The sequence below is a fragment of the Macrobrachium nipponense genome, chromosome 6 (genome assembly GCF_015104395.2).
Source record: "Macrobrachium nipponense isolate FS-2020 chromosome 6, ASM1510439v2, whole genome shotgun sequence".
Lineage (NCBI taxonomy): Eukaryota > Metazoa > Arthropoda > Malacostraca > Decapoda > Palaemonidae > Macrobrachium > Macrobrachium nipponense.
Window position 1 is genome coordinate 102,827,135 of NC_061108.1, and position 22,500 is coordinate 102,849,634.

The 22,500-nt window shown below is 36.6% G+C and overlaps 1 protein-coding gene and 1 long non-coding RNA gene across 4 annotated transcripts in view; one reads left to right on the plus strand and one right to left on the minus strand.

Moving 5' to 3' along the window:
- Positions 1-22,500, minus strand: part of LOC135216764 (uncharacterized) — a 115,332-nt gene that overhangs the window by 47,142 nt on the left and 45,690 nt on the right. The window contains exons 1-3 of one of the 2 annotated variants that reach the window (XR_010314910.1): positions 10,989-11,259; positions 10,023-10,164; positions 3,568-3,656 (exon numbers count right to left, since the gene is read on the minus strand). This is a non-coding gene — a long non-coding RNA (uncharacterized LOC135216764). Of the gene's footprint in view, positions 1-3,567; positions 3,657-10,022; positions 10,165-10,988; positions 11,260-22,500 lie in introns of those variants that run through there. The other variant, XR_010314911.1, reaches the window with a different exon arrangement.
- Positions 11,096-22,500, plus strand: part of LOC135216762 (nose resistant to fluoxetine protein 6-like) — a 27,669-nt gene continuing 16,264 nt past the window's right edge. For both annotated transcript variants that reach the window (XM_064252239.1, XM_064252240.1), the window contains exons 1-4: positions 11,096-11,227; positions 17,233-17,382; positions 19,478-19,628; positions 21,517-21,703. In XM_064252239.1, the coding sequence (XP_064108309.1) occupies positions 11,131-11,227; positions 17,233-17,382; positions 19,478-19,628; positions 21,517-21,703 (585 nt within the window). In that variant the 5' untranslated portion in view covers positions 11,096-11,130. The remainder of the gene's footprint in view (positions 11,228-17,232; positions 17,383-19,477; positions 19,629-21,516; positions 21,704-22,500) is intronic.

Consider the following 22,500-nt stretch of genomic DNA (forward strand, 5'->3'; position numbering starts at 1 on the left):
GATCTAGTTGACACACTTTCAAGGGGAAGTAATACCCCATTTATCAGGGTTTTTCGGAAGTTCATTTATCTTGCGATGAATAATGAGAATGATAGATCGACATTTCAATTGTCTGAGATTCAAAACCAACAAAAACTCTTTTTTGCTCCCTCTTAATATCTAATCTAGTGATTGGATTGGATTTTATATATATATATATATATGCATACACATACATATATATTATTCAAAATTCCACCTCGTCTCCTCCCAGAAAATACAATTACATTGAAAATTTAGGCCTTGACTAGAGGATGAGGGGTTTGAACAAAGAAAAAAAATGTTGAAAAACTAAACTAAACTAAAAAAAGTTGAAAAACTAAGGCATAACGCCGGTTTTGCTGAAGAGGGAGGAATTTACATAAAAGCTGGACTCCAGTTTTAAAAGCACTATATTTACATATATTTACAGAGGTCCAGGAATACAAGGGGCAGGTGAAACTGCTTTTCAGTCCACCCGAACACGTGGTGGTAGCAGTCCGGCCACGTTTTTAGGGAAATTGCGCAACGGATCAAAATTGCAAGCTTCGAAGAATTTCCAAGTCCTACCACAGCCAGGCACAGCGTTTGTCTGCAAATAGAGGACATTGGCGTGAGGCAGGGGGTACCCGAGGGCGAACTTTACTCACTATTTACTCTCAATCAAAAGGCCACCATGGGGGGAATGAAATGACTGGGAAATTTACACAGCAGAAACTATTTCGTGGCTTAAATTCACTAGGGGAATGTTACTAGTATCACAGGGGAGTAATTACAGAATTGAGCCCAGATGGCAAGGGGGAATGAAACACTGCACAAGTCGCTTTGGAAAAAGGAAATGAAATACCGACAAAGATAAAAACAATTCTCTGGTTGAAATGGAATCTCCCTTACAGTACCTTAGAAATGATATTGGTTGTCTTCTCCTTGAAGTCTCGACACTATGGACTTTTAAAATATACTTGGGCTTCCCAAAGCATGGGAAAGCCAGGCCCAGGAGGGGGGGCAGCGGCGTCTGGTAAGGAGCCAGGTGTCTGACCTCGCCGAGGTCTGGTCTTCTTCTGAGAGCTCCGCTCCTGGGTTCAAGGGTTTTTGAAGCTTTCTCCTGGTAAGCCCCACTTTCAGTCCCTGTAGGGGCAATTCCAAGCACCAATGGGAGAAGAGATAGCTTTTTCAAAAGACAGGAGAGTGGATATCTCCAAAGTCGAAGGGGCAACTCGTATAGATTCTTTAAACTTGGGTAAAAGACTATTTCTTTCCTTGGTTCTAGCTTAATCTTGAACAAATATATGCATACATATCTATAATATATTATAATAATATATATATATATATATCTATATATATATATGTGTGTGTGTGTGTGTGTGTGTGTGTGTGTGTGTGTGTGTGTGTGTGTGTGTGTGTATTACATATACACAAACAAACACACACACACACATCTATTATATATATTATATATATTATATATTATATATAGATAGGATATTATATATATAAAATCCAATCCAATCACTAGATTAGATATTAAGAGAGAGCAAAAAAGATTTTTTGTTGATTTTGAATCTCAGACAATTGAAATGTCGATCTATCATTCTCATTATTAATCGCAAGATAAACGAACGTCCGAAAAACCCTGATAAATGGGGTATTAGTTCCCCTCGAAAGTGTGTCATATACACACACAAAGAAACTATGTCATCTCATAAATATCAAATGATAAAAATTTCGTAGTAAGTCGCTAGATCCCGTCACTGCTAGTAAGATCTAGCTGACACACTTTCGAGGGGAACTAATACCCCATTTATCAGGGTTTTTTGGACCTTCATTTATCTTACGATTAACAATGAGAATGATAGATCGACATTTCAATTATCTGAGATTTAAAACCAACAAAAACTCTTCCTTGTTTCCTCTCTATATCTAATCTAGCGATTGGATTTGATTTGGTTTATGAAAATTAGTCCCAAACAAACCAAGCAATGGGGCGCGTTTAGCAATTCAATGCAAATACAGTGAAAAGAGGGAGGTGGAGATGGAGTGGTTGGGTAGCAAGATGAAAGAAAGGAAGCGAGAATGGAGGTAAAACAAAAGATTAAAAAGTGGATGCAGCTGCGAGCCGAAGGGGCGCTGAAAACAACCTTTAGTAATGCCTACAGTGTACTACGTGAGGTGCACTGACAGCACTATCCGCCTGTGGAGAATATCTCACTTAGAAACTAGACGTAAACAAATAAAAGAATGCACTGAAGTTTCTTCGGCGCAATCGAGTTTTCTGTACAGTGTAAAACGCTGTACAAACCGCGGCCCACGAAACTTTCAACCACAGGCCGGAGGTGGCCTGTCCAATAGCGTTGCCAGACGCACGATCATGACCAACTGTAGCCTTAAATAAAATGTCTAAAAAATTGCTGAGGCTAGAGGCCTGCTATTTGGTATGTTTGATGATTGGAGGGTGGATGATCCACGTACCAATTTGCAGCCTTCTAGTCTCATTAGTTTTTTAAGAACTGACAGAAGAACTGCGGACGGACAGACAAAGCATCTCGATAGTTTTCTTTTACAGGGAACTAAACAGGAAGTATAAAAAAAATCGTTTGTTTGGTAAAGTATCCTGAAACAACGAAGCACTAAAGAATACAGCCTAAACCTCGAGACACATTTTATATTTTGGAAGTTAAACATCCAGACTAATAGCTTTTGGTAGCTGTAATAAAAGATCAACCCAACTAGATTCACCATATATTTGTCTGTTTAAGAAATCCCTCTCCATATGCAGCTGAGTAAACACTGACGGGCCACCCGAGTTAACAAGGGCCAATCTCCACGATTCTCTACCAACAACTTGATCGAATTTGCTACGTAAGGTTGATTTTTCCATATCCCCAAACTTCAGAGCTATCGTTCGTGCCATCTATGTTTGACTTTTACGAATTCTTACTAGCAAGGAGAGAGAGAGAGAGAGAGAGAGAGAGAGAGAGAGAGAGAGAGAGAGAGAGGGTGGGGGATTATAGGTCCATGTATACCAAAATTTTTCCTTCAGACGTTCTTCATTTTTTTTTATTTACTTTTAATAAAAACATGGAAGTTTTTACCTCTTCCCTCAAACTATAGATCATCCTATTTAATCATTTTGAAGAAAATTTTTGTAGAGCTAAATAACAAAAAAATCAGCTTTTCAAATAACTGGTTATTTACAGTACTGCGTAATATTCGATAAATTAGTGAGCAATTAATCTTTGTAGTCACACTCGAGCATATATTTTCTGTGAGCAAAACAAAACCGAAGAAACAGTCTTTATTGTCGTAGCGCAAATTACTAAGGATTACAAACTTATAACAAGTTTTGCAGCAATTGACGTTGAGAAAACCAGAATCTTGTAAATGAATAATTCTACCTAATTCCTGTTTGTAGAATGAAAATTGTACTTCTTACTTCCTAAGGGTGCTTCGGTTCTCTCTCTCTCTCTCTCTCTCTCTCTCTCTCTCTCTCTCTCTCTTCCATACATATATATCTTAAAATCTAATATGAAATCCATTGATCCTTACCTTTTGAAAGTCTGAGGCTTTTCGGTCCATGAATCGGGCTGTAATCTTTGATGACTCTGTTGACTCAAAATGTACTTTGATGTCACTTGCTGCAAAAGAAAAAGATCTACTTGTACTTTTCACTGCTTAGGGAATTTTACAATCCCTATGTATAGACATCAGAGCATGGTTTAGAGATCGTGTAAAAATTAAATATAAAAGTTGACGATGTTTTCAAAGGAGATTGGACGAATTATGCAATAAATTCAAAGCTGTTTATTAAATTCCTCCGTAAATCAAACGTTAATCGCACGGGTTATTATTTCCTTCGATTTAATCTTTTCTGGTATTCAAAAATGGCAACACTAGGGACTGGGGTAAAAATTTCTAACTTAATTTAATGTTCTTCGTCGATCCTTTGGCATCTCCAGTTTTCAATTTCCCGTAAGAACCAACCATTCAGGTCAGTTTTAGAGAGCCCTTGAAAGACTCAGTCGTCAACTGAATCACCAATAGTTCAGCTGTTATAGGAAATCTTGCAGAATACACGTTGATTGAAATTTGTTATATGGCCTTCTCCAAATAAATAATTTCATAAAATACGTAATGTTCTATCCTTTTTTATAGAAAGATTAGCTAAAATGCCAGAGTGTAAAAGTACGTTTTTCTCTAGATCGTACTGGGCCCTTGCAGAAGATTTCACGACAATCCATCCATAAACTTCATTAATACAGCTCTAACAATGAAATAAAAAAGGCAAGCAAACTATTACTTTCTCGATGCAGTAAATATTTTCATGCATCTTCTCAGGCTTCGTGGCAAGAGATACTCGAAGGAAAACGTATAGTCCCACGATCAATTTTTTTTTTCCCCGTAAGCACTCTCAGGATCCAACCTTTAAGAGCAATCACGTTAATTGGAAGGTGTTATTTTTTCTCTTCTGCTAACAAGCTTTAGCGATGGAATAAAAAGATAATCCAAGCAGCCTTATTTTTTGCAGAACGGTAATGGCGAATATCCTTAGCCTGCTGCGGAAGATGAAACAGATAAAGGATGAAAGGACACCGCTGACTTCCGGAATCTGACCACTTCGTTTAGGACGGTTTTAAATAAACGCTTTGAATAAAACACTTTCATGTGCCGGAACCTTGTAATGATATCTCTGTTATAATCAAAGACATCCAATAGCGGAAATACCTCAATTCTTGTAAGATAAATTTCGATAGCTAAAGAAAAAAGTTAATTATTTTTGAAACGGGAAAAATAAGTCGTATGAAGAACGTCAGAATTTTACACTAACTGGCGTGACTTAATGATTATTTTCGAAAGAATTTATTTAGTGTTTAACCAGAGATATATTGCTTTAACTCACGTAAAACGTTATGATAACCAGTCCCTAACTGATTAGCCTATGCAGGGATGCAAGTGAAGTTTATTTATTTCACATAAAAGGGAACTATGGTTGAAGGAGCTCTGGCTTTGAAACCTTTTGCGATATAATAGTTCCGCCTGAATACGTAAGCGATTCGTTTTACACACCCTACGTTCTTTTACCAATAAAGGCTTAGCAAAAACTAAAAGCTTCCCGAAAAATAAAAAGCTATTCCGGAAAATAGTCATATAAATGAACTCATATCAATACTATTTTTAGGGTTTTTATATTATAACTTTATATTATAACTCTATTGAGTAAACTGACTTTCGCTGATTCTTCTTAAAAAAATTGGTTGGGCAATCATGAGAAATAGTAACACCATAAAGGTGATCAGAAAGGCATTTCGAAGATTCAAATTAAATAGAGTTACAGACTTAACAGTGAATTTATGGACAGTAAATCGTCAACATTGCCAGTAAGTTATTGAATGACCGTCACAGAGCTCTACTTACTGCTGGTATATAAATAACCCCAGTAGCCTTTCTAGACACCATAGAACCAGAAACCTGGCCCTAAAATACTTTTCAAAGCTAACCAGGTGCAAATCAGCCTTGAGTGAGCAGCTTTACTTTAATAGTTCAGTTGATCCTTTCCAGCTTAATTCACAGCAATCAAAACTGTTGTAGAAGGGCGAGACAGTTTGCTGAGGTCTGGAAAAAGGGCTGGGGAGTAGAAACCTTATTCATATATATCTGTATGTATATATATATATATATATATATATATATATATAATATACATACATATATGTGTCTTTAGATGTAACATTAGCTATATATATACGTATATATATATATATTATAATATATATAATATATATATATATATATATATATGTATGAGTATGTATGTATGTATGTATGTGCATGTACGTATATATGTATATGGCCCTGAAAATCAAATTCACTTTGCCTTAGGATTAACTTACAACCAAGAGGAATCATACACAAATATATCTACCCTGGCCAGCATTCGAATCGATGCCTTTTGGGTTTGATACAGAAATGACTTTAACTAATCTATTGAACAATTCCACCATAGGAGGTTAGTTCCGTCAGTGCGCCCTCACGTGGTACACTGCAGACATTACTAAAGAATGTTTACAATGCCAATTCGGCCCCTAGCTGCACCCACTTTTTAGCCTATTACTTTACACGTCATTCACTCTCTTTTTCCATTCATACCCTTGATCGTACCTCATAAGATCCAAAAGCATTTCGTGCTTTCTGGGCTGTAGCCATTACTCTGTCCACGAAAATATTTGACAGCCAGAGAAACATAACATACTCCTCTGACTCTCGCTCTTACACCAGCCTTTCAATATCCAGTCCTCCATTAATCCTGATCCAGTCTACCTACTACAAAACGCAGCTTTCCAATATGGAAATCAACGTGAATATAAAGGAAGAACCTAACATAGGTTGGTGGTTTACCTCCTGAAGATAAATTTTCTGTTATATTCATTTTCGATTGAACTGGGTTAATCAACACTTCAGAAACATACTTCTAGTATTAAGAAGTCTCATTTCCACCTGTTTTTGGCTGCTATTTCACAAATATTTGTGTGTATTTACTGCAAGGAGGGCAATATAACTTCTGTTGTGGAGTCTCAAGCAACCACTATACTTAGTATAGTCCTCAAAGTTATAAGTATCCGCTTACGAAATAATATTCCACACTCACACTGATAGCAAATGTCTGTTTCCTTCTAAAATAACAATTTCAGCATAAATAATGAACCTTTTTTTTTACTACAATCACTACTGCTTCTTGTTACTTTTAAATTTACCAATATTGAAGAATATGAAATATCCACATTACTCAAAACAGAATTGGAACTGATTGGAACTGTAACGTAATAATTATTACTTTTTTTAGTTTTCTGATAGCTTATCAGATGAATTAATGTCTGAATAAAAAATTTGTCATTAACCTCTCATACATACTATCAGCTTATCGGTCAGTAATGAAGATACAAGTAATCAGATATCTAAAATCTACGCTGCTCAGAAAAGCATTTGAGAATGACTACTGAAATTCAAGGAGGAAGTAGCCACTCGAATTGAAAGACTGATGTTGCGAATTATAAAGCTTCACCTCCCATTTGTAAAGGATCCTCTCATAGTTCAAGTTGTTATATCATTTATAATTTATTATTTATCATTGTTCATAAACGTCCTCGCCTTTTTACCTTGAACTAGACAACCTTTCTTTGTTCATTTGAATTTTTCTTAAATCTATGACTGGATAATCCCCCAATCTTTGCCCTTATGTAATTTCTTTCTGAACGACTATTAGTACTAAGTGGGAAACCTTTTCCTGATCAAATACCCATTACCTCTAATCACTGTAATTAATTACAACTGCTATTTGCCTCTTCCTAGGATAGAATTCCCTTGTGTGTCACCAAGTGGGGAATTGTACTTGGAGCATAAAATATCTAAAGTCCTTTGTGAGTAATAAATTGGAATAGTGAGTTAGTCTTTTGCAAGCGCTGCATACCATTAGTACAGCTCAGCATTTCTTCCATTTCATCTTCTCAGCCACTCAGTATATTATAACTTCTTTCTTACTGCTATTCATCGGACAACTTTCTCTATAACAGGAAAATCTTGACCCTTTGCTGAATGAGTGCATTCCCCATTTACATACATGCATTTGAAGCTTCATAATTTTACATAATAGTGTGCTGATTCAGTTCCTCGTTGGACGAGTCGGTCACGTGCTCGACTACCGATCTGAGGGTCCGGGTTCGATTTCCCGCTCTGCCAACGCGGAAACAGAAGAATTTATATCTGGTGATAGAAATGCATTTCTCGATGTGGTTCGGATCCCACTATAAGCTGTAGGTCCCGTCGCTAAGTAACCAATTGTTCCTAGGCACGTAAAAATATCTAATCCTTCGGGCCAGCCCTAGGAGGGCTGTTCATCAGCTCAGTGGTCTGGTGAAACTAAGATGCACTTAACCTAGCTCACGTTAACTTACTAAGTATAAACAAAAATTTCATAAGTTTTCCACAATTTATTTGATCTTTCTTTGCCATAATTTAGCTGATTTCACAGAACATTCAGTACGAAAACGAGTCAAAAAGGCCAAGGGCATTCTATTGCAGCAGCTATTATCAACGTTATCTAACTCATGTGACCCCCATTGGCTTCTTATCACTATCGATGTACATTATCCTTTTAATCTCATCTTTAATCGAAATGATAATATTTAGAAAATGTTATCTTGGTGCCATATGATAGATATGCTAAGACCTCTTTTAACGCAAAAAAAAAAAAAAAAAAAAAAATAAGGCACTTGAAGCAGTGTAACTTAAAGTTCCCCAGTATTTCATATCATTTTGTTGGGTTTCCTCTTTCATTTTTTTGTTTGTTTGTTTGTATAGTTTTTTAACGTTGCATGGACCCAGTGGTTATTCAGCAACGGGACCAACGGCTTTACGTGACTTCCGAATCACGTCGAGAGTTAACTTCTATCACCAGTAAATACACATCTCTCACCCCTCAATGGCATGCCCGAGAACCGAAATCGCGGCCACGGGGTGGAAGGTCAAGACCATACCGATCACGCCACTGAGGCGCTTCCTCTTTCATTTATTCATTTCTTGTCGTCCAACTGAGTATGGAACTGGGATAGAATATACTGAAAACAAAAATAAGGTTACTTTATAAACGGCGAAATACGATTTATCATCATGACTCACCTCGTCACCCGGATCTCTCAACAGCCTGGCGACCCAATCATTGTTACCATCTAATGATAAGCGCTTCCCCTTTTCAGACACTACACTTCTCCAAACCAGATACTGTGCGTTTAAAAGAGTATTCTAATAAACTAACGAGGTCCATTGTATTTTTATTTCCATATGATATACTGAAAATAATATACTTTTGGTTTTTTTATCCACGATTTTTTACAGTTTGTGCTTATATGGAATAAAACGAAAAGATAACAGGTTGTTAAAAGTTATTAATGGTCCTTGGACGACTATTGGTCAATGGTAGCTTTTTTGGTGGTGAACAGGACGTTCATTATATTTGGTAATAAACTGATTGTTGACCCGTATATTTTTAAAATGGCTGAAAATGCAGTAACAAACAATTTTATCCAGATAAATAACTGACCATTCATTGTACTGCATTATTAATGTTCAAAAACATAATGATAATCATCAGGTTGCAATTCATGTGTAAGGAATATATTTCAATCTAAAATGTTTAAGGTCTATGCTTTATTCATCGTTACTCAAAACAGAATTGGTCCACAATATTTTCTTACTGGATGGGTGGTGTGACCTGGAACAATTTGAAAACCGCTGCGTTATACAGTAATGATCTTCCAACCCACTCAGCTTTTCATTTCTTGGATCAGATAGAACCTAATGAAGTTCCATTCCCATAGCAATACTTTGAGTCGTAAGGTGTGAATGTAGGACGCCATTTTGGCTTCTGATAACAGCGAGTCATTATCCAATGACTATCAGGATCGTCACATTGACTAACCAAGAATTTTCAAAGAATGTAAACAAGCTGTGTAATGGACTTAAATGTGCTATTACGCATAAAGAATTGTTTGTATGGTGTTTTTACGTTGCATGGAACCAGTGGTTATTCAGTAACGGGACCAACGGCTTTCCGTCGAGAGTGAACTTCTATCACCAGAAATACGCATCTCTAACTCCTCAATGGAATGCTCGAGAATCGAACTCGCGACCAACGAAACCATACCAATCACGCCACTGAAGCGCTATTACGCATAATGGAAGATGAACACCAATGAATGCTACCAAGGCAATGAAATTGCTGAAAGTGGGAAGCAGAACAAAATCATCAAGTTAGCGAAATAAGAGTAAGAAATGTAGATACAAGTAGCCAGGATACAACTGACTAAGAATATTTGAGAAATAGGTACAAATCTGAATATCTTAAACTCTGTCATCATTATTATACACTATCATAGTGCTAATTATGAGTGGGCGCTGCTATCAAATCTCGGCCAATCATAAAACCTTATCGTGAGGTGCTTCTGACTCACCTTCAAGTAAACTTTTTCATTTGTAATCTAGTCCAGTCTTGTTCAGAATCTTAGCTATTCCCTGATTCTTAACTTCACTGACGAGTTGAAACCTTTTCTTTGGGTAGCCTTCATCTGGTGGTTTCGATCACGGCCATACAATCTGCAAATCAGAAAATATGTTTCATTACAGGCAATAGTTTCTTCTTGGCTATCGCTGACTTGAGAAAATGAGGTTCTAGTAGCCCCAATATTCTTTACTAGAATCTGAGTCAGTTAATTAAGGTCGCTTGAAAACAAGGAAAGTTGCAATGAACAATTTTATTTTTAGATTTAAGGATTGAGTTCATGAAATATAGTTATGTTTGTATTTTATGCGGATGTGAAGTCTGATGTTCTCAGTAATCATGCACTAATCGCGCCAAAATACCCTTTCATTCAATATACCTTTTATATTGTTTTAGAGTAATTATACGTGTTTAAAGTTTACCAATAACAATAAAACCAGGCCTTGAAAGAAGAGCATCTTTATTAGTTGCGACTAGTTTCGGAAACTAGTCGCAACTAATAAAGATGCTCTTCTTTCAAGGCCTGGTTTTATTGTTATTGGTAAACTTTAAACACGTATAATTAATCTAAAACAATATAAAAGGTATATTATTCGAGCCCTGGTTTTAATATTATTATTCGTCTCCGATTTCCACGGAACGCTTTTATTGCTAAGATATATATATATATATATATATATATATATATATATATATATATATATATATAATATATAAACTCGTATATACATACTCGGATTTAATATGTTTACGCGCGCATAGTTTAATACAAAGCAGGCGGCATCGTATTTATATTTAAAATATTTCGAGGATACATGTAAAATGAGAATCCAGTAGATTCTCTTGTGCGTTTAAACAACGAATTTCCTTTTGTAGTAATAATAATAATAAGTCGTTGTAAACATCTGTTGGGTCTCACCTTTAGCTGTTGACCTTTAAATGACGGGGTAATTGCGTAGTATCTTATCATTCACTCATCAATAAAGATGATATGCTGTAAGGCAGGAAGCCCAAACAGTTCCTAGGTGGCAGTGGCAGACCAATTCAGTTTGGTTACGAAAATGGAACGTCACGTTTACATAGCGACGCTCTTCATCCTCTTAGGAAATTATGGATCAGCAGCCCGAGGGAGATCTTTTGAGGATTTTGAACTAGCAGGTAAAAACGAGTCTCTCTGTGTATCTCCCCGTCTATCTAGAAGAAATAAAATACGTGGCTATATCACAGGCGAGACGTATGGAACTCTGCCTTTTACAAAATACTGCCACAACATTGGGTCTTTGATTTCGTTGCACAAAAAAAAATGACAGATGGAACAAGGGTGCACAAATATTTTATAGAATATAAGAGAATAGTGTTGCAAACAACAGTAAATTATCCCAAACACTGATCCAGAAATCAAAATGAGATAGAAAATTGAAACATGCCTTCTGATATAAGGGTTTTTTTTTCAGTTAGCCAGACTTAATTTGCAACGTAATCTGAAACCATCCACTGTTACCGCAAAAAATAAGGGTTAATGGACTTCAGAATTAGGCGCTATTTCACTTGCCACTAAAAGAGAGTTATGTAAATGTCGTATAACTCAAAGAACAACGAGAGACCATCCAAATGTGCTACGAGAAATACAATTCAAAATATGAGAAGTTGAAATACTACAGCGGTAGAAGACCGCTCATGTTGAAAATCAGTTACTTATATTAACGATGTTTTTCTGCACTCCTGTTAACTATAAATGCAATACCCCCTCTTACTAAATATGTAAATGTCAAAAACAGTAGATAAATATCTCGGTAAATCTCAAGCACCAAAGACGCTGTAAAAATGTTACTATTTCCAGATACTGACTGATACTTTACCCAACAGCATTACCGATATACCATAGAATTCCCACAATGAACACTGCAGATTATTACCTTTTGAATAACAAATTTAATCGGCGTTTCCATAAAATGTTCGAATGTTATTTATGACAGTGTTTACAAGGCAGATACGATCGAGTACATGTTTCATGAAAATTCCCTATGAACGCTGTTTTGTCTTTCAAACCAAATTATACATCGCGTTGCAGTCAGGATAGAAAATTAATCAGTCAACCAATCCTTAGCATAATTAGCGTAGATTTTTCAAAGTAGACGTGTGGAACTGCAATAAAATAAAAAACAGATTGCAGTTATTGCTTCGGTCTCTCTTCTTTTGGCAGGGTTGAACTCATACGCCTTTACATCTAAAATTTCGTTTATTAGCTAATGATGAGTTTCAGTTCATTAAAAAGCCTCAAAAGAAACCAGAGCTGACTCACACACATGTTAAGGCTAAACAGTCTGTTATAAAAGGCCTTGTCCCCGTTATAAAAGGTCTTGTCCCCGTTACATACAATTTTGAACCACACCTCATCAAGTTTGCCTTTTGTTTCAAGCGCACTAAATTTTATCTGAATTAGATAAAATCTAGATATCTAATGCACAATTCAAGATGGGTTCCTCCTGTCGTGCCCAGTGGTTATAAATCTCATAATACTGATCCTGTTCCAAAGAGTATATCAATGTTGAATGTCATGTTTACATAGAGAAAGAATCTGTATCTTTCTAAAACTCTCCTAGCTATCTGAAATGTTGAAATTTAAGTAATGGTCGAAATAACCTGCATCCTGATGACTTGTATGCTTTTAAGACTCCTTCAGAAACTTGTGGCGCCTTCTTGCCTTCTTGCATGCAACTAGCTACGTAAAAGATAACATTAGAACTGTATGAGTCCAGTATAATTCCCACTCATATAAGTGCTCAATTCAGAAGTCCTGACAGCAAAGAATTGCTGTTGATTCTGATTTTCAGTACAGACCTATCATGCATGACATCCACAAGGTCAATGACGGGTTGAGAAGCAGTGTAAAAAAAGAACAAGTCGAAATATAGACTGACTGACAATCCTGTCTACACAATAAGACTAACTGACAATCCTGTCTACACATAAGACTAATGACAATCCGTCCTACAACAATAAGATGGCCTGACAATCCTGTCTATAATAAAGCTGATGACAATCCGGTCTCAACAATAAAACTGCTGACAATCCTGTCTACACAATAAGACTAACTGGACAATCCTGTCTACACAATACACTGGCTGACAATCCTGTCTACCCAACAATTAAAGACTGACTGACAATCCTGTCTACACAAAACGACTGACCTGACAATAACTGTCTACACAATAAGACTGATGACAATCCTGTCTACATAATAAAGCTGAATGAACAATCCTGTTACACAAAAAATGCTGGACAATCCTGTCTACACAATAAGACTAACGACAATCCTGTACAACCCTGTCTACAAATAACACTGGACTGACAATCCTGTCTACCACAATAAGACTAACGGACAATCCTGTTCAATAACACAATAACACTGGTGACAATCCTGTCACATAAATTAAAGGCTGACTGACAATCCTGTCTACCAAATAAGACCTGACTGACAATCCTGTCTACATGAATTAAAGCTGACTTGAACAAATCCTTGTCTAAAATAAGCGACGAATAATCCTGTCTACATAAATAAAGATGACTGACAATCCCTCTGTCTAACATAAATAAAAGCTGACTGACAATCCTGTCTACATAAATAAAGACTGACTGGACAATTCCTGTCTACATATAAAGCTGACGAAATAAATCCTGTCTAACACAATAAAGACTGAACTGACCAAACCCTGTTCCTACATAATAAAGCTGACTGACGAATCCTGTCTACATAATAAGAGCTGAATGCAAACAATCCCGTACTACTAATAAAGCTAACTTGACAATCCTGTCTACATAATAAAAGCTGACTGACAATCCTGTCCTACACAATAAAAAGACTGACTTGGACTAATCCTGTCTAACATAAATAAGAGCTGACTGACTAATACCTTGTCTACATAAAAAAATAAAGCTGACCTGACAATCCTTGTCTACAAACAATAAGACTTGACTGAACAATCCCTGTCTACATAATAAAGCTGAACTGAAACAATCCTGTCTACACAATAAGAACTGACGAAGATCCTGTCTACATAATAAAGCTGACTGACAATCCTCGTCCTACATACAAATAAAGCGGACAATGACCCTGTCTACAACACATTAAGACCTGACTGACAAATCCTGATCAAAAATAAAAAAAGGTCTGGACTGACAATGCCTGTCTGCCCACAAATAAGACTGGCTGACAATCCTGTCTGACATAATAAAGCTGAACTGACAATGCCTGTCTACAACAATAAGACTAATGAACTGAAATTCCTGTCTACAACAAATGAAGACTAACTGACAAATCCTGTCTACATAATAAAGCTTGACTGGACAATCCTGTTCTACACAATAAGACTAAAACTGACCAATCCTTGTCTACATCAAATAAGAGCTGACTGACAATCCCTTGTCTACACCAATAACACTGGCTGACAATCCTGTCTACATAATAAAGCTGACTGACAACATCCTGTCATACACAATAAGACTAAGCTGACAAGAATCCCTGTCTACACAATAAAGATAAACTGACAATCCTTGTCTACATAAATAAAGGGCTGACTGTGAACAATCCTGTCTACAACAAAAATAAACTAAAACTGACTAATCCTTGTCAGCGCCAATAAGACTAACTGACAAATCCTGTCTAAAACAACAATAAAGACCTGACTGATCAATTCCTGTTCTACAACAATAAGGACTGACTGACAATCCTGTTCTACATAATAAGACTAAACTGACAAAATCCTGTCTAACAACAATTAAGAACTAACTGACAATGCCTGTTCTAACACAATAAGACTGACTGACAATCCTGTCCTACACAATAAGGCTGACTGAAACAATCCTGTCTCAATAAATAAGGCTGACTGACAATCCTGTCTACACAATAAGGGCTTGACTGACAATCCTGTCTACACAATAAGACCTACTGCAATCCTTGTGGTACACAATAACACTGGCTTAACAATCCTGTCTACACAATAAGAACTAACTGGACAATCCTGTCTAACACAATAACACTGGCTGAGCAATCCTGTCTACTACCAATAAGGCTGACTGAACAATCCTGTCTAACACACTAAAACTGACTGACAATCCTGTCTACATCAAAAATAAAATTCTGACCTGACAATCCTGTCTACACAATGGTGACCTAAACAATTCCTGTCTACAACAATAACACCTGGCTGAGAATCCTTGTCTACAACAATAAGCCTGACTGGGGGACATCCTGTCTACACAATAAACTGACTGACAATCCTGTCTACCCAATAATACTGACCTGACATCCGTCTACAACAATAAGATGACCTGACAATCCTTTCTATAAATAAACATAAAGCTGACTGACAATCCTGTCTACACAATAACACTGGCTGACAATCCCTTTGTCTACACAATAAGAACTAACTGACAATCCTTGTCCTACACAAATACCCTGGTCTGACAATCCTGTCTACAACAATAAGACTAACTGAACAATACCTGTCTACACAAAATAAGCCTAACTGACAATCCTTGTCTACACAATAAGACTGGCTGACAATCCGTGTCTACCATAGTAAAGCTGACTGACAATCCTGTCTACGACCAATAACCACTGGCTGACAATCCTCCTGTCTACACGAATTAAAGACTAACTTGACAATCCCTGTTCTAACACAATAACACTGGCTGACAATCCTGTCTACACAATAAGACTGACTGACAATCCTGTCTACACAATAAGACTGACTGACAATCCTGTCTACACAATAAGACTGACTGACAATCCTGTCTACATAATAAAGCTGACTGACAATCCTGTCTACACAATAACACTAGCTGACAATCCTGTCTACACAATAAGACTAACTGACAATCCTGTCTACACAATAAGACTGGCTGACAATCCTGTCTACACAATAAGACTAACTGACAATCCTGTCTACACAATAAGACTGACTGACAATCCTGTCTACACAATAAGACTGGCTGACAATCCTGTCTACATAATAAAGCTGACTGACAATCCTGTCTACACAATAACACTGGCTGACAATCCTGTCTACACAATAAGACTAACTGACAATCCTGTCTACACAATAACACTGGCTGACAATCCTGTCTACACAATAAGACTGACTGACAATCCTGTCTACACAATAAGACTGACTGACAATCCTGTCTACACAATAAGACTGACTGACAATCCTGTCTACATAATAAAGCTGACTGACAATCCTGTCTACACAATAACACTGGCTGACAATCCTGTCTACATGACAATCCTGTCTACACAATAAGGCTGACTAACAATCCTGTCTACATAATAAAGCTGACTGACAATCCTGTCTACACAATAAGACTAACTGACAATCCTGTCTACACAATAACACTGGCTGACAATCCTGTCTACACAATAAGACTGACTGACAATCCTGTCTACATAATAAAGCTGACTGACAATCCTGTCTACACAATAAGACTGACTGACAATCCTGTCTACACAATAACACTGGCTGACAATCCTGTCTACACAATAAGGCTGACTGTCAATCCTGTCTTCACAATAATTATATAAGTCATTGCAGAGAGATAATGTATGCAGTATATTATTTTCAATCAAGGAAACCCTCCCTGAACCCCTGATCTGAAAACCTTATATTTCGTGGAAGAAAATGATGATTCAATTTTACCTGTTCCATCAGTAAGCGAGCCGGCAATAGCCATATGAGCAAAAATCATAATTGTTCATGAGTACGAATCCTTGATCAGTAAAATCAAAAGTAGAATATTTTATGTGAGGAACTCTAACATATATCTATTAATCAATTTTGAAAAACAATATACTAGTAAATGGTAATTGTTTTTATATCACTGAATTCGATGGAAAATTTGTAAAAACAACAGCAACTAGAGAATTTTATCATTTTCCCCAATACAGATACTGAGGTTATAGAAGGGGGCCCATTATTCTATATACTTTGGTACAGTGGTTATCGATAACCTGTCTGGCTGGCCAGGGTTGTAAAGTATGTCTGGATAGGGGAAATTCTCCCAAAATTGGGTGAGAGGTACAGTTTTGCAGACATTTTTCAAACCCTAACTTATTACAAAAAACTGATGACTCACCAAATAAATATGTTTTTTTTTTCTTTCAGTTCCAACACCACTGAGAGACAGTTTCCCAAAGGACAAAGTATGGTCTCTTTACCTCCCGACTGAGGTTAAAAACAACTCGTTGTGTCGTAGCGCCTTGGAAGGGGTGAAAACGCAACTGAGTGATTTCGAAATAACCCCATCCCATAAGTGTAAGCATCAGGTTTGGAAGTTTATTTTTTGCGCGACAACTTAATCTTTTAATGCTTATCTTTAAAGGGCGTCTGTTTGAATATAAGCGCATATATTTCATGTGCTCTGTGGATTTTGAAAACTGGACAGAAATCGAATATATATATATATATATATATATATATATATATATATATATATATATATATATATGTGTGTGTGTGTGTGTGTGTGTGTGTGTGTGAGTGTGTGTGTGTGTGTGTGTGCGTGTGTGTGTGTGTGTCTGTGTGTGTATAAATCTTTCAGATATTTTTGCTATGAAAGATTTTTCGAAGGACGTCTTTTAATCTGTGTGACAAAAAAGAAAATTATAAAATATTAACTGTAGTTACCATTAGTGTGAAATTACATGAAAATAGCACGACACTTTCAGATAAGAAACTCGCCTAATCAAACAATACACACTCTTCATAACCCAATGAAAAAGAGTACGAACTATATATCTATGAACAAACTTAAAAATTTGGCAACCTAATCACGTTTTTATGAAGATCCAAACTATGAAGCAAGCGGTCTCATTAAGAGTACAACATAGGGAAATTAAAGTTTATGGTAATAATTATAACTACAGTAAAACTGATTTTCAGCAGAAGCAGGAGAATGACAACAACGGCAAAAAGATTAGAAGGACAAAAAATATTCCTGTTTTGGTATTTTTTTCCACTGATGAAGGATTGACATGAAAATAACAGTAAACGTTTCAAACAACCGGGTTACGTTGCATTTAATTATTAGAATAATTTCACACGTTAACCATAAGCTTGAAATAATGATTTATTCTCCTGAAGGGAATCTTAACATGCAAAAACATCCATGCGCCGTTACCAGCCTTCTAAGCCCTATACTCGACTACGTAACTTAAAAGGCAATCTCAGAATACCTCGCCCTGTCTTATCCTTCCTTAGAATTTCAGTCATTGTATGGATTCTTAAGCAATATTTCCCAACAAAATAACCATACCTAACCATATACGGAAAACCTAAAAAGAAGGGTCATTTACTGTATGCTAGTGAGTACACATTCCGAGAACATTTCGCCCAATTTGAAAACACTGACACTGACAGAATACTGTTATTTCAATAAAAAATAACTGGTATTCTCACCCCACGTCATTTTCCTTAACAGAGAAGGTTGAGTTTTTTTTTTTTCGTTTCCTAAAAGTGCTCTGGTTGAAATTCCTTCTGGACACTTACCCTGTCACGTGAAGTACCTAAATGATCTTAGACATCTTCCCGGAGATAAGTAAAGTCCATGGACAAAATTTTTTTTAAACTTAAAGAGTGAATCTTCTTCAGAAAAAACTTGTAATACATAAATACCTCTAACGAAGCTGCATAACTAAGCCCCAGCTAAGAGGAACTTGTCGTACCAATCAACTTTCCCTTACTTGGTAGGTTTGGTTTTGATTTGAATATTCACTGTTCACAAATTTATTTTGTAATCAAGAGCAATACTCGAGTTTTTCCTTATTTTCTTAACATATTCATACAATGAGAATAAAGTATATATTCTTAATTTTCGATAAACCTTAACCTTTTCTCATTAGATTTCTACGAACCACAACGGCAGCGTTATATCTATACTTTCTCAATTTAACTCCAAAGCTAGCCAGCGCTTTCCGTAAAAAAACAAGGCTAAACCTAGGCAAAGCCTTGCACTGCACTGGCGCTATGGTAATGTTTTGTTTTCCTATGCTAATACAGGTCCCTACATTAACGAAGGTCGCCAGCTTTACTTGTTTTTCGGCTGAGCCGTAAGACTGTTGGATTTATATATTCTGGATGTAGTTCCTTAAAGCCGCTGTTGAAGACGCCACTCCTTTAATTACTTGGAGAAGATGATAAAATGCCTTTCAAAGCACGTACAAGTCATTTTATAACCAACTTTCCTTTTCTTTTTGTCTAAACTGGTTTTTATTCCTTCAGGTTTAATTTTCAGTACCAAAATAATCGGGAAACGTGGTCAGAAATTGCTGGTGATTCATCGTTTTTTCACCATTCCACATTTTCTGTCTGCTGCTTTCTCAAATCATCATGTACTACCTATATCTTACAGTGGTTGACTCCTGGGGGAAGACGTTCACAGGATATTTGTCCGGGTTTCAGTATTTCAACGGCGTTTACGATGAATGCAAAAACTTCGTCTCGTCTCCCAACGCAACTGAAGATGGCTCATATAAAGGAAGATACTGCAAGATACATCTTAAGTGAGTATTAAAGACTTGAAGTTCTTTTTCCCTCTCGAAGGTTTCTCACTGAGTGAATAACTAGGATGTATTTGTTTGTGATTTATACAAGGTAGAGGATAAATATTGTTTCTGTAGTATTACTCAAAAATAGCTTCAGTTTTCATTCAAAATTTCAGGTGTACGCATATGAAGAACTGGCAATCTTTATCGCTATCATACGTAATTTTGTTAGTTTTTCACGACATGAAAACATCAAATCAAAGAACGAAAAATGGTCTAATAATATTCTTAAGAAACTTGAATGTGGCTAAAATATATCCACGGTCATGTGGCTATCAAATGAGGAAGAGTCTTTCTAATAAAATAAAATAAAATGTTAATCTTTATTACCATCATTATAAGAAACAGGTCTGAAAATAACTAGCTTATATCTAAAGCAATGAATGAAAACGAGCCAAGGACTGGGGATGAAATTAAAAAAACGATCGAAAAGCAATGAAATAGATCGAAAATTTTCAGAGGAATAAGTATCATTACTGCTGGTTTGCAAAAGTAAAGATGATTTCGAGTGGAAAAACAAACACTGACTCAACTAAATATGAAGGTTTAAACGAACAAACACAAGTGGGAGCCAGTGATGAGGACAGAGCGAAATGTTCCACAGCACAACATGAAGGAAAAGGATGAAGAACATGTTACTCATCACTCAAATTATCTGTGCTTAAAATCTGACACGAAAGGAAACCTTAAACAAATGATGCACCTCCGGTAGAATACAGTAAACCCCTAATTCAGTGACTAGGTTCAACATGCAATCATAGAGCCTAATATAGTTCTGTGAATGTGCTAATTAGTTTACAGTTTTATAGTTCGTTTTAATACAGGTAATATCCCTTAATAAACTGCCATTACTATGTTAATGCAGAACAGCTGATATACGTCAAATTGTTCACAATTCAATTGTCCAATTCATGCCCGATGAAGTTTACAGAACCAGTCGTACTGAATCGTCTGTCTGTCTGTCTGTCACGATTTCATTGCAAAATGTAAGGCACTGTGGCTACGTGTTTTACTTTTAACTCAGGAGCTTTCTGTCTGTCACTACTGTTCGGTAAGAATTTATAAATATGATTTGCCAAAATAAACTGCCACTAATAATATGAAGTAAATTAGCAAATTTGGTATGAAAGTTCTTAATTAATTTGAGCATAACTTGTCCGGTAAGTTTACATGGGTAATAGTATTGTATTTATCTCTCCCTAGTTATAATGTTCAGGAGGCATGAAAGCCTCAGCTGAAGGAGTTGGAAATCTGAAATGGGACTAGCGTGAACGTCACTTTTTATCATGACCAATCGTTTTTGGTTAGTGCCCACATTTCGTGAAGCTGGTGTCTTACGCTCTTTCCAATGTTTGGGAAAAAAATCATTTATGCTGAAGTAGGATAAAAAAAATGCGGTCCATCCTTTTGGAAGGTATTCTATTATGAAAACTCAGGGGTAAAGGTTTTTATACAATAATAAACTCTATCCACAGTAAAATTTGGATATATAAGTTGAGGCAGCTCGTTCCTCTTGAGGTATTTAAGAGATGTATTCCCACGAAATTGAAAATGAGTCCTGATGAAACAAAAGTAAAAATGTCAACTGCAGCAAAAGTAGTGTTTATTTTTTACCACAATGTAATTAAAAGACGGCATTCCACGAAGCACATGAATTGTGAAAAGGGTGTCACTGTACCCAGGAACTTCTTTCCCAATAAAAACGAACTTCCTCTGCAAAGGGAAAAGAATTTCGAGTGAATTTCGATATTGTGTCTATCCAGAATCCTTAGGCACATGTAAATCCAGGAAAATCATTCCATAAGAAGAACAGAGTACCTACAGGTATTTCAATGTTTTGTTTCAGAAAATTGACGAGGGGATCCCCGACATACGAGAGACCTGAGGAAACTCCCGCATTTTTCTTACCCTGGATGAACCAACAGATCAAAAAAAGCGTCATCGATGTGATACTCGATGGCCATATGAGAAATGGAACCAGAATCGGGTACTCGACTTGCATTCCGGACGTTTGTACCGAAGAAGACCTTCAGGTGAGTCCTGATTTCAAGAGCATCAAAAAATAATTTCGAGGAATTCCCTCTTCTTAGCGATCTGCTCATAGATTCGTCGTTTTTAGAAGAATACCTCCCAAAAGTTTTTTTATTTGAGTGGTAGACTGAGTCCAGCGTCATCGAGGTTAGTGTGAAGTAATCAAAATCTCTAGTTTCACAACTTCTAAAAGGCCCTATTATCTAGAATTGTTTCTTTATGAGAGACATGTCGTAGGGAGGTTTTAATTCAACTACTAAGGGATCCAGTAAGAAAAAAGGTTGAAAGGCAACAGAAAATTTGCTGTGGATCCAACAGCGGAAAATATAATTGATTATTCCTGTTATGAAGATTGGTCATCCCATGCTGATCCGCACTCCATAAGAATATAGTTGAGCAAATAACTGATTCATTAATTGTAAAATTAAAGCTTACTATTAATAAAACTTGCAGTAAGCCTTGGCAGTCTGATGCGAGCGTCAATGAGCCATAAAGAAGCTCGTAAACCAACAGAGAAAATAAATCAGGTTACCCAGTAGGAGGAGCTTCTCATCCCCCATCAGGCACTCATTATGATTTCTCCTCTGTCAGGCGCCCGTAGTGCTGCCAGTGCAGCTCACGCGGTGCACTGTTAGTCAAGAGTATTTGCACCGTCCCTGCGGCTCCAACTACAACTACTTTTTAGCCTCTTACTTTGCCTCCATTCCCGCTTGTCTATTACTTCTTATTCCCAGAACGAAATATTGAATAGACTAAAGAATTTACGCCAAATACCAAGCGCTGGGATCTATGAGGTCAT